The sequence below is a fragment of the Sesamum indicum genome, linkage group LG4, assembly GCF_000512975.1.
Source record: "Sesamum indicum cultivar Zhongzhi No. 13 linkage group LG4, S_indicum_v1.0, whole genome shotgun sequence".
NCBI lineage: Eukaryota > Viridiplantae > Streptophyta > Magnoliopsida > Lamiales > Pedaliaceae > Sesamum > Sesamum indicum.
In genome coordinates this window covers 12,049,643-12,062,065 of record NC_026148.1, presented here as the reverse complement: position 1 = coordinate 12,062,065, position 12,423 = coordinate 12,049,643, and the positions used below count along the sequence as shown (strand labels likewise).

The 12,423-nt window shown below is 34.0% G+C and overlaps 2 protein-coding genes across 2 annotated transcripts; both read right to left on the bottom strand.

Annotated features, from left to right (window-relative positions):
• Positions 37 to 7,793, bottom strand: LOC105160807. The gene is made up of 13 exons (XM_020693367.1): positions 7,538 to 7,793; positions 7,286 to 7,450; positions 5,307 to 5,405; positions 5,088 to 5,222; positions 4,903 to 4,971; positions 4,596 to 4,692; positions 4,410 to 4,519; positions 3,104 to 3,286; positions 1,772 to 1,885; positions 1,262 to 1,393; positions 1,003 to 1,083; positions 563 to 679; positions 37 to 435 (listed from the first exon to the last, which is right to left on the bottom strand). Exons 1-13 carry the CDS (start codon positions 7,640 to 7,642, stop codon positions 334 to 336), a joined length of 1,509 nt encoding a protein of 502 aa, XP_020549026.1. The 5' UTR covers positions 7,643 to 7,793; the 3' UTR covers positions 37 to 333.
• LOC105160806 lies at positions 9,190 to 10,567 on the bottom strand. The gene is made up of 3 exons (XM_011078295.2): positions 10,183 to 10,567; positions 9,998 to 10,061; positions 9,190 to 9,560 (listed from the first exon to the last, which is right to left on the bottom strand). The coding sequence occupies exons 1-3, from the start codon at positions 10,480 to 10,482 to the stop codon at positions 9,382 to 9,384; spliced, it is 543 nt and encodes a 180-aa protein (XP_011076597.1). The 5' UTR covers positions 10,483 to 10,567; the 3' UTR covers positions 9,190 to 9,381.

Sequence of the window (12,423 nt, the reverse complement as noted above, 5' to 3'; positions counted from 1 at the left end):
CAATTTTGTCACAAGGTGAAAACGTAAGACAACAAATGAAGCAAATTTTCTTGTGCACTGTTTTTTTCTCCATTTGGCCAAGCACAAGGTACCTATACTCTTGAGAACTAAGATTACACAGACAAACTATCCATTCTTTGGCAATACCGAAGAATTTCACCCAGTATAGGGGGAAAAGTAGAAATTAAGAAATCATTTTGCATATTTTGCATTGAAGCTATTTCTCAGAAATGAAGAATCAGAGTTACATAAAGAGGGGTAGACGATTTCTTACAAAGTAACGAAAATTCTCCTTGTTCGACTATGCGTGTGTCTATAAGAACCTACAAAACATCATCTTGATTGAGTATCCTGTCGTTGAGATGTTCTGAACTTGGCAAGTTGAGTTTGCCGGCGTCCTAAGTTAAATGCTGTCACTATCCACAGGAAACACACCTGATAAATAAGGCGAAAGTGAAATTAATCTTCTTTCTTGAGAAAACCCGACTCAGAATACAAATGAGTTTTTGTTGGACAACAAAATGAGTAACAGCTGGTTTATATTGATAGAAGCAATACATACAGGCAATGCATAAAGAGGGACGTTGGAGACATTGCCGTTTAAAGTGCTGAAAAGCAGCTTATACATCCCAGCTGCAGTGGCGTCTCCAAGCCTTTGAACAATAACATCTAAGCACACCTGTGATGTCATGTTTTCTGTTAAGAATACATCACTGAAATCCCATTCTGCCTCGTGAAATTGAGATGAATGCAACTAGATAATTTCTCAATGTGAGTGTTTCTGATTTTCTGTTGATAAATTAAACTCATACTTAACTTCAGGGCTCTTCAAATTTCCAGTGTCGTAAAGGATGTTGCTACCTTTTTAATATTCAGGGTGTGGTAATCTAGGTACTTTCTGAGTCATGTTACGCATGTTTATTGTAATACTAAACAACTTCTTTTACCACTAAATTACGTTGCTACTACCAAAAAAGACAATTGTGCATGTTTTTTTTGCACCTTTGCTTTGTACTTCTCATCTTTTGTAACAACAGTGAAAAGTAGCTCTCTTCCAGGCCTAGCAACAACGTACATAACCACCTGAAGAGACAAAAGGAGAGAGAGATATGTTAACTTCTTTCACATGTGTATGAAAAGATTACACAAATCCTTTTGGCTCTTAAATAGGAAGAGGATAAGGATTTTATGTGGAGGCTGCCAGAAATTTGGGTGAGAAAAGGATAAAATTGAAGAGCGCCCAGGCAATTGAAAAGTACACCTTCCGTAGAGTTTCACTGATGGCAACTGTACTCCATGATGGCAATGCAGCTAAAGCAATTAGATTTATGAACCCAAAAAATGGTGCAGAGCAAATAGCTATAGTAACTCCAGCAGTAGTAAGTATACGCCCCTGTGAGAAACATAAATGAGATGAATTTGAAAGTGATTATATTAACCAGCAGGACAGTTGAAAAAGGATACATACATGCCACAACTAAATAAGACGTATCATTAATATAAAAGGAAAAACGGTAGCAAGTTTTAGTCAAAGAGTTCACCATAAGAGAACTTATGGAAAAAGTTGATTAAAATGATTATCCAGTAGGAGATGGAGCTCAGATGCACGAAAACACGAGTCCTGGAGATCCTTAAAAGCAAATAATAGAAAGCAAAGAATGGAAGAGGAGAACAGGAAATAGAGCAATTGTTTTCTCTATTTACAAATCACTTATAGACTTCAGGCCCCCCTCTCGACACTCACATAGAAAATCATAAAAAATATCCATACCGTTAAGGTAAGTTGTCCACCAAGGATAAAAACAGCAATAAAGCTATTGATTTCTGCAAACAATCTTCTTCTACCAACAGGACTTGCAACCGTACTGGCAATAACAGTTACTTTCTGCAGTTGTACACAGAGAAGGTAGCACAAATAAGTAGTAAAACCAATCAACAGTTAAGAATCTTAAACCAAAATGCCAAGGATTGATTAACATATTAGACGCCTAAAAATGTTAATTATCGTTTCCCAAACACCATTAGTGAGGATCATTTAAGATCTCAACTTGTCTCTTAAAGCCGACAGCTAAGCAGAAGCAAATAATCAAGTCTGCTGTACTTCATAACACTTGCTTCAGCACATACTATTGGCAGTCTGAAAATATTTATTCCAACAAATTACGTAACATGCTGGTAAGTGTAGTTTGGAGGTAAATCAGGTAAATGTTACCCAGCCGTGAAGATCTACAGGTAGGGAAAATCGGGAGTCACTTAGGGCTGTTGTCAATACTTACCTTTCCAAGGCTGTTTAGTTATTTATAGAATCAGGAGACATGTGGATCAGTAGTTTATAGTGTTTGTGAATGGAGTAAAAGCACTTGTAAGTATTCAAAGAATAAGAGAAACAAAACCTAGGTATGGCACCTGGAATTCTCAGGCATCACACCAAGGATGCAGGTGTGCCATACAGTCCAAAAGAAGCTTAAAAGCATGTTGAAAAAAAAATGATTAATGTTCAATTCTGATTAAATAAGAAGATTATAAAAGCATCTATACGGTTTAAAGACCGCCCCTGGTCAGAAAAGGATTTAGACTGCAAGCAGAAACCATTAGCCAAGTAAGACAAGGGGCTCCAAATATAACTCCAGAAATCCTAGCTAAGTATTTGCAATAAAAATGACTTCAGAAACTAAAAATACTAGGATACCCTTAACCGAATGTACTTCTTTAGAGCTACACAGGACGTAGATAGGTTCTCCCTTTGAATTAACTTTCTCACGTACATAATTGTAGCTTGGTTGTTACCAGTTTCTATTGCTAATATTCATCTGCATAAGAGATGGGCCTACAAGAATTGTGATGGGCTGTTATATTTATCCTTAACGTAGAGGAAATGGAGTCTGATAAATGAATACATCTAGATCCTAGTCATAATTGTTGTTGATTGTCAAGTTTGCATGGCTTTGAACTTACGGTCATACATCAAAAACTCTTCCCGGCACTAAGCAACATGAGACGCAAGGATGATTTGTTGAGAATCTCAGCATTCATAAGCAAAAAAGTAATCCAGAACATCTGCGGACAAATAATAGTAGTGTTCGACGATAAAATCTTTACTCACCTGGAAGTAGAAGAAAGAGGATACTACTGCACTAAGCCATAAGAAAAGCGCAACTTGCAATAAATAAGTTGATGACAATATAAGCTGCAACCCCTCCAGTATAGCCCACATTTGAGGTTTTTCCATGGATGAAGAAGTTCTAGGAGAAGCAGCTCTCTGAGCAAGTTCACTTTGTTCATTGGTCTTATTCAATTTCCAGTAGGCAGTACATATATATATATATATATATGATTTATGAGATCCAAACATATGTTAAGTATTCTAAAGCCTAACACATAGTGATGAGGATATTTCAACACGAAAGCATTAAATTTCTAAATAGATTGGATATTTTGTTTCTTGGGAACTAATAAGGTGACACTTGAAAATCTGTTTTTCCAATTTCATTTAATTCCAATGTCCAGCTTCTATATTAAAGTCTCTTTGTTGAGTATTGGACTGAAATGAAATCAGATCCTTTTACGTTTAAATTATTGATGAAAAATGTTCTTCATATAGTCCAGTTAAAAAAAAGGTCAAATATCTAATTGAATCTAATAAACTTTGGGAGGACATAATTAAAAAAGCATCGTAAGAAGAAGTTTCTGAATTACTTATTTAAAATGCGACGAGACAATGGAGCATTAGCTTTTGTTTCCAACACTTATATCCTCAATATAGATGCATCAAACTAATCTCTTGCAAATGAAAGCACAAAAAGAATCTCCCAATCCCCAAACCTATTTTTTCTGGCATTGTTTTGTAACTTCATTCTGACTCACCTCTAGATGAGACAAAGGACTTTTCACTAACTCAAAGTCTTTATCCAAATAAAAGAACTCCTAATTAATTTGTATTCAGATCCAATTAGAAGATAGTTCAAAGGCAATGAAAATGAACCCATGAATAATTCCCTGGAATAAAACAATATGCTAAAAATTTATAACTTTATGACGCTAAAAGAAGGAAACGGGGGAAAACGAGAAGAACCAAAGTGAAAAGATGCAAAAGCTACTAAAACAGTTTTCTGGGACAGAAAGATGAATGAAAAATAAGAGTTTCATCAACTTCCACTTCCAAATACATGTGTAGGACAGTTATCTAAATGCCAGAGAGAGATCCCGCTGGAACTGTTAAATGAAACAGAAGTCTTAGCAAGTAATATTATATTTATTAATATTTTTTGTGAAATGCATATGGTACTTTGTAGGGAGTGGGAGAAGGTCATTCTTGTAATTTGACACCCCAAGAGGGTGTTATAGGTACTTCTAAGAAAAAGATTATGATATGGTGAGGACTGTGAGGCATCAAGCAGTAAGATAAAGGCATAAGACCTGATGGGAGAAAGTTCTTCTGGATGCTGGGAAATGTCCTTTTTAATTCCTTTTGAGGACTGCGCAGCAAATTCCAACAAGAGTGCAGCAAAAAGGAGCAGATCTAAATGAACCGAACCAATGTCACAAAAGAAATGCAAGGAAAAAAGGAGAGAGAGATCGACAAAGAGGAGACATACATGGTCCTAGCCAAGCCATTCCTGTTGCAAACAGTGAACCAAAGAGCTGCCCCAGTGTGGCCCCAGCACCAACAAACCCAAACAATCTTGAACCTGACTGAATTCAAGAAGTTATTGGTGCATACAATCAACTAATCCCTTAGAACAAGATTAAATAAGCAGAAAACCACTATTCTCCCAAGTGACTAAAAGAAAGAGTGCACCAAACAGTTGCGTTACTTTAAGAACTCTCGGCCTCACTTAATACTTCTGCTCAATAGTTCACAATTATTACACTAGATTCCAACAGAAAATGTAGCACACCGACCTCACTATCCATCACGTCAATTACTCTTGCCCATGTTGAGGAGATAGTGATAAGATTAAGCAGAGCAACCTGTAGATAATCAAGTGCAAAAAGGAAATAGTTAGGAGATTATTTGGGAAAAATGATAGAGATTTCAACTGGCCAGCAATGTCAATTTTGTTGAAGTAAAGCGAAAAACATTCTACCCAGAGGAACATGGCAACTCTCACTACAATGTAAAACCACCCATGGTTTTCCCAGACATCAGAATTAGCTGGAATTATTTGATTAACTGCAACCTTTAGCTCCTCTTTTATAGTGGAGTTCACTGGAAGCATTTCCTACATAAACAGATATTCCAGCATAACTCCATAAGAGATGTTGTAAAACCAAACGGGTGAAGAATGAGACAATCATTCACTTGCCTTGATATTAACAGGTGAACTTCCGGGTGTAGAAAAAAGCCATAGAACAAAGAATATAACAAGAGACAAGCTAAAAAACCGGTGTATCAAGACAAGTGCCTGGAGAAGGAGCAAAATTTCCAGATGTTAGTGGCACACCAGTCAGAAGTACTTGGGGCAAGAGATCAGTCAGAAGATATGAATTTACAAGTTAAAGATGGAAGAGAAAGCTCAGGTGTAACTTGAAAAGCTAAGCTGGCATGAAAAGCTTAGATTGGGTTAAAGTATTCGTTCCATCAAATGCAATGAGAGTTGTTAAAATTGTTGTCAGTAGGAGACCTAACACCTTGATGTTGAATTATAAGCATATACATGATGACTTATTAGAAGAGATCCACAAGGAGCAACTAGAGGGCTTCAAACTGACAAGAAATTTTTTTACCTCTTTATTGAAAAATAGCTTGTACAGTATCAAACATGCACCTACATAGTGGAATAATGAATTCACATGCCTAAGACCATTTCAGGTAATTTGTGTTCATCAAGCATGAAACGTTCTGATGGTGTATTGCTTATTTCAATCACAAGCTGATACGGCAGGATGCCAGCAAAATTGAAAAGCTCAGGTGTAACTTGAAAAGCGAAGCTGGCATGAAAAGCTTAGATTGGGTTAAAGTATTCGTTCCATCAAATGCAATGAGAGTTGTTAAAATTGTTGTCAGTAGGAGACCTAACACCTTGATGTTGAATTATAAGCATATACATGATGACTTATTAGAAGAGATCCACAAGGAGCAACTAGAGGGCTTCAAACTGACAAGAAATTTTTTTACCTCTTTATTGAAAAATAGCTTGTATAGTATCAAACATGCACCTACATAGTGGAATAATGAATTCACATGCCTAAGACCATTTCAGGTAATTTGTGTTCATCAAGCATGAAACATTCTGATGGTGTATTGCTTATTTCAATCACAAGCTGATACGGCAGGATGCCAGCAAAATTTAATAAGAAATCTGATCAAATTATTCACAATGAGAGACTCACATTACTCCCAACACATAATTTCAGGATATCGAATCTTTATTTATCTAAAAATGATACATCAAGAAATTTCCTACAAGTTCAATGTAAGCAAATTGAGAGCAATCATCACTGTGCTATGAAAGTGACTAGCCAGTTTGATAACATTAACATTTAATTTCTCATTCTTCTTTTGAACACCGACACTGAACATTTGACATTTAACATTTTTCATTCCGCTTCACAAACACAAATTTAAGACCTTGAAGATTGTAACACTTCAATAAAGATGTAAAAGAAAAGCTTCTAGTTTGTGGCCATTGTAAAACTAATCATACAAGCAGCCACTTTTGTCATTATTATATTCAGCTCAATTAAGTTTGATGGATGTTAGTTTGAAAAAGCATAACATACATAGAATAGAAAGTCAAATATAAACTGATAGCTGAAATTCATTTTATATAATAATAAAGATTAAATTTTTAGAATCATAACACAGCTCGCGTATAGCTAATCGATCTTTCCATCTTCAGAACTCAAATTTTCTCCACAAGTCAAATCCCTGACTTGCTCATTAATAAATCCAACCACTCAGCTAGAACTAAAAATGCCTGAACGAACGCATAGTTGTCCTCAGTGAGATTGGAGATCCCAGCTCCCGGATCAGTCTTAGGAGGTGTTGGACTCCCCAACCCCCTACATTGATCGTTCTGGTGGACATTATCTTGCTGGGGTCTCACAATAATTCAAGGTGTCATATTATGAAGTTTCGCTGAAGAATAACAAGTTTATTCTATCTAAAAACGTATAACAAATGCAACCCAAATTTACCATATTAAAAAGAAAATGCAACCCAAAATTAATCAATAAGAGTAAAAACATTTCCCCACAAAATCAGGTAAAAAAAACGACATCTTCAACATATCCAAACTAATCCACGCGGTATGGAAAACTCAAATTACCAAACTATTCATACCTTCCCTTTGGAAAGATTCGGCAATGAGAAAATGAGAGTCGAAACGGGGGCAGCAACCAATGTGAGCAGCAAAGATCCTACGAAAAGGCCCGGAAGTTTCCCTAATCCCAAGGAAATTGCACCTTCATCCCGCAATGGAAGTACCACGAAATACGCACTCAAAATCTGCACAAAGTAACCTCGTAAAACACCAATCGGCAAAACAGATTCTCTCAATTCTGGAGCGTTGTATAAGATTAAAAGCGGGCTTACAAAGAAAAAGGAAGAGGTGGAATAGATCAATGCAGAGGTTTCGTGGGGATAAACTGTAACAAATATTGATATGACCGATTCTACCCGAGATTTATCAATTATCATTGTAACTCCGGCGTGTCTTCTGAATTCCGTAATTCAGAAATTGGGTAATTGGAATTTTTTGAAGGAGAAATGGAATTGCATGGAGAAGAAGAGGGAGATATTTCGAGGTTAGGTGTCTGTAAGAACAAATAATGAATCTTCAACCTTTGGAAATGGAAGGTGGAAGTCAAGAAGAGCAACGGAAATGTTTATTTGCGTTTTGGTCCTTGAATTTGTGCTAATTTATAATCTGACTTTGTAAAAATTGTAATCTTAAACAAAAAAAAACTACTAATACCTTCTGATGTTAAATTTAATTGCATAAATACCATTTGCTTGTTTTTAATCTTTGAAAAAATCAAACTTTCATATAATAATAAAATCACAATATCTTTACTACTATTTTTGTTATTACCTACCATATTTTTTAATTATCGTCAATTTTAGTACTCGTGTCGTGTGCATAAATAACAGTTAATAGTCGTTTGCATAATTATCATTAATTAGTATATATTTACGGTATTCTTTTACTTTAAATCATAATAATTCATTTTAATAACAGTCATCTTTCTTCTTATGTACCCCATATTATTAAAATACTCATCTACAAATCAAATAAAAAAAATTCAATTTGAGGGTCCGAAAATTATGATGGGAACTATATATGTTGCAGCTCAAACCAATTAAATGAGAGACTTTACACTCGTTATATTATACTAATCCAATATAATTTAGGGTAAATTTGAAGGGTTTTGAGATTTCTTTTAATTATAAACACCTCTTATTATTTAAAAAATTATAATTACTTTCATGAAATGACAAATACCCTAATAAATACTCCACTCCAATGAGATGTCATAAGGGATATTTATTAGAAGATTTGTAATTTAAGAGTGGTATTTGTAGTTTTTCAAATAATGAATGGGTATTTGTAATTAAGATAAATTTCGGAAAAATCAATTGTAATTTACCCTATGTGTGCATATAATTTTTTTGTGCACATTGTACATAGAAAACTAACCAAAACATAGTCATATATTAGGGCTTAAATATATTTTTGATTCTGTAATTTTGACATTTTGATATTTTTATTCTTTATCTTTTTAGGATTGAAAAAATTCCTGTAACTTTTCGACATTTCGCAGTTTTAGTCTTTTCAGTGCTGGATTCTGCAAAAGTCGTTGGAATAAATTATGTGCATCTCACATGGTTCACTTTTGCTAACATGGACGAAAAATTAAAATATATATATATGACGTGGTTCACTTTCACCAACATAAATAAAAAAAAATTAATAAAAAATTACATGGCACATGATTTATTCCGACAATTTTTGCAAAATCCGATACCAAAAAAACTAAGATTGTAAAATATCAAAAAATTACAGGACTCATTTGTAACTGTTAGAAAGATAAAAGATAAAAATGCCAAAATCGAACACATATTTATTCTGACAACTTTTGCAAAATTCGACATCAGAATGACCAAAATTACAAAATATCACAAACTTAAAAAACTATTCTACAATCATAGAAAGACAAAAAAATAAAAATATCACAGTGTCAAAATTATAGAATTAAGAATAGATTTCAGCCTATAATAGGAATGTATATCTAACCCTTGAACGATGACTTGTGGCCATCAATTATTGTTAAAAAAAAACCTGTATTGCAAAAAGCATACAGACGGCAGCAAAAAGGACAATATACGTATGATGTGATTGATATATATTATTTATTAGGACATTGATGAACGAGTAATTAGCCGCGGGAGAAGAGCCTTGTAAAGAAGTTGCCGGAAGAGGAGGTTTGTTGTTGCAAGCAGGCAACATGAACGTATCGCCCAAGCTTGTCTACTTGTCTTGCCTCTCCTTTGGTGTCTTTCTTGCACACTTTGCAAGTCTTGTCCACCCATCCCTCTTCCACATACTCTCCATCCACTGCATGTTACACCACACACTCAATCATCACTTGGTTATTACCACTTCTATTTTCATGGTTATTATACTCTTTTTGTAATCTTGGAATTATTCATATATATATATATATATTTCATATTTGTAGTTCCCACTGTAAAACATTTATCGCTTCTATTTTATTTTTGAAAAGAATAAATAATTTAAAATTTTTAATGATGTGATGCGGGAAAATTGCAGTTTTAGTTATGGAAGTATAATTTTAATTCTATACGAATTCATTTCGATAATCTTATGCTATAGTTTTAGTTATGGAAGTATAATTTTAATCTTATTCTATACTAATTTTATTTTTTTCAAACAACTTAAAAAATCTCGTTATAATTTACCGATATTAAAAAAAAAAAAAAAAAGTAGTACAATGAAAGCAACCAATCAATACATAGTAGCAAGAAAATTACCATCAACATATGATTTGAAGAAATCCTTGTATGTCCCCCCAATCTTCCTCCTCAAAGCACCATACTGCAACAAACCAAAATCGTGTTTCAATAATTACCCACATAAATATACATAAATCCAATTAGCTAGCTCTTGGAAAACATGAAACAAAAAGAGAAAAGGGAAGACGAGTAGAAGCCGTCACCTGTTCGCGGGACATCCTCTCTCCGGACCTGGTGGCCTCCCGAGCTTCCTCGAGCAGCTCCGCGTCCTTGGCTGATCTGACCTGTGAGAAATCCAGAGCTTCCGCCACGCTCGAGAACAGGGATTGCTTCCGTTTAATCTTCGGTTCTGATTCCTCGGCGCCGCCATTCTCTTTCTTCGCACAGGTTACTACTCTTGATGGGTTCTTGAAACACTGATGAGAGTAGTGTTTGTGTGCAGTGGGAGTGGGAGGAAGAAAGCCCTTCTGTGAGGGTGACAAAGGGAGTGCCCTTAGTCCCATGTTTGTTTATTGCTCACAAGTCTTGGCAGATATGTAGAGTTGAATACCAGTGTGCCAGTGTGTGTATATATGTCGGGGGTGGGGGGTTGGGAAGAAGAGAAAATATGAGGTTGCAAGGAAATAAGTGTGGAGGATTGCATGGGTACCACACAGGATGGGTGATGGTTAAGAGGAGAAGACGTGGCCTTTGCCCTGCCTACTACAATTGCAACGCAGATATCTCAATTTGTCAAATACAATAATATTAGGAATTTTGGAGGAGTTGAAGGAGTGAAAATTAATTAAACTAATTTTAGACCCTATTTATTACGTGGGATTGGGTCCGGCTCAAAAATTGATGGGTCCGGGAATGTATTTAAAGTCCAATGGATGCATCACTTGGGTGCCTCGTGTATTTTGTGTGGGGAGCCGGCAAAAACGCATCAACATTTGTTCTTCTAATGCATGTACTCTATTGATTGTATTAGACACATTTGAAGATTTGTTCAATAGACATGGCCTCGGCAACAATGCAATGAAGGGCTATCTAATTTGGCTGCAAAACATTGGAGAACTCAATGCAAGCACCAAATTAAGTATACTTGGCTTCACTTGTGTATCATGTCCAGTAAAAAAGAAATTTGATAACATTTCAACACAACCATAAGTAGTTCGTTAGCGTTAGCTTCGCTCATTGTTGAGCAAATTAGACATAAATTGCTTGTGTCCTATGAGCCTTCATCTATTGCGGCTATTTATGTTTTCAAAATTTGCAAAATAACTTGGTAGGATTGTTATATGTACATACTTATCTTGTACAAAGAAAATATATATATAATAATAATAATAATATAGGGTCAGCAGGTCGCTAAGGACAAGAATGTTAAATTATATTGTTATCCCAATATGGGCCTTGGTTGCTGCAGTCCAAGATTAATTTTGGGTAGTTATTTGATTTATTATGATGTATTCATATGATTATTTAAATTATATTATTGTTATAATATACGTATCAAGTTACTAAAACATATTTATTGTAAGATATAAATATTTAATATTTGATAACCAAAAAAGAGCACTTGAATGGAATATATATATATATATATATATATAATATTGTGACATCTTTTAAAAAGAACATAATAATTTAGATTAAAAATTTCAAGTTTAGAAAGAGGACTAAACTGATAGAATTTCTTTTCATGATATAAAAATAATACAAATTTGTATAATAATAATAATAAATAATTTAAGTAAAAAGTGTAAATATTTATAATTTTAAGAATAAACAATAAAAAGGGAGTATGGCTGACGACAAGTGATGATTTTTCATCGGATTTAGATATACTTTTCTTTAAAATGGGAGTAAGCTACATTTTATTAAAATTTTAAATATAGGACATGCTTATTTTATATTTTATCTTAATATTTTAATTTTATGAGAAATTGATAATTTATATTAAATAAAAAAATATATTATATATAGCAGCGTTAGTATTGTATCGTGCCCTAATTTTTTTAAATATTTTGTATCACTTTATTCGAGTCCGTGCATTATAGATAACAAATTCAACAACTACAATAACTTGGAGCTCAAAGCAAATGTGAAGGAGGACATCTTTGAGCCATGCGACTCTAGTCAGATAACTACTTGGGTATAAAAAATAAGGTAAATTATTTTTTTGAAATTTGACATAATTATAAATTATATTCTTTCGTTAAATTATATCCTTTCGTTGTTTGAAAAATTATCAATACCTCCCTAATCTTAAGGGTTATATAACAATTAGCCCAATTAATAAGGTTTTCGTCCATTTTTTTATAGTGAATTATTGACCAAAATGACATTGCGGATTAAAATTTATAATTTTATTTATTTTTTTAATGGACTAAGTGGATAATTTTTTATAATTTAAATTTTTCATTCCACCCTGCTTGATATTTTTATTTTTTTTTTAATTT

Bases quoted from the DNA above. Each gene is read 5' to 3' on its own strand.
- LOC105160806 (XM_011078295.2), bottom strand. From the start codon at position 10,482: ATGGGACTAAGGGCACTCCCTTTGTCACCCTCACAGAAGGGCTTTCTT. The intron at 10,062-10,182 runs GTGACGGCTTCT...GGTTTGTTGCAG, and splicing joins AGAGGATGTCCCGCGAACAG to TATGGTGCTTTGAGGAGGAA. The intron at 9,561-9,997 runs GTAATTTTCTTG...TGTAACATGCAG, and splicing joins CTTCAAATCATATGTTGATG to TGGATGGAGAGTATGTGGAA.
- LOC105160807 (XM_020693367.1), bottom strand. From the start codon at position 7,642: ATGATAATTGATAAATCTCGGGTAGAATCGGTCATATCAATATTTGTT. The intron at 7,451-7,537 runs GTAAGCCCGCTT...TACTTTGTGCAG, and splicing joins CCACCTCTTCCTTTTTCTTT to ATTTTGAGTGCGTATTTCGT. The intron at 680-1,002 runs GTGCAAAAAAAA...ATGACATCACAG, and splicing joins ATGAGAAGTACAAAGCAAAG to GTGTGCTTAGATGTTATTGT.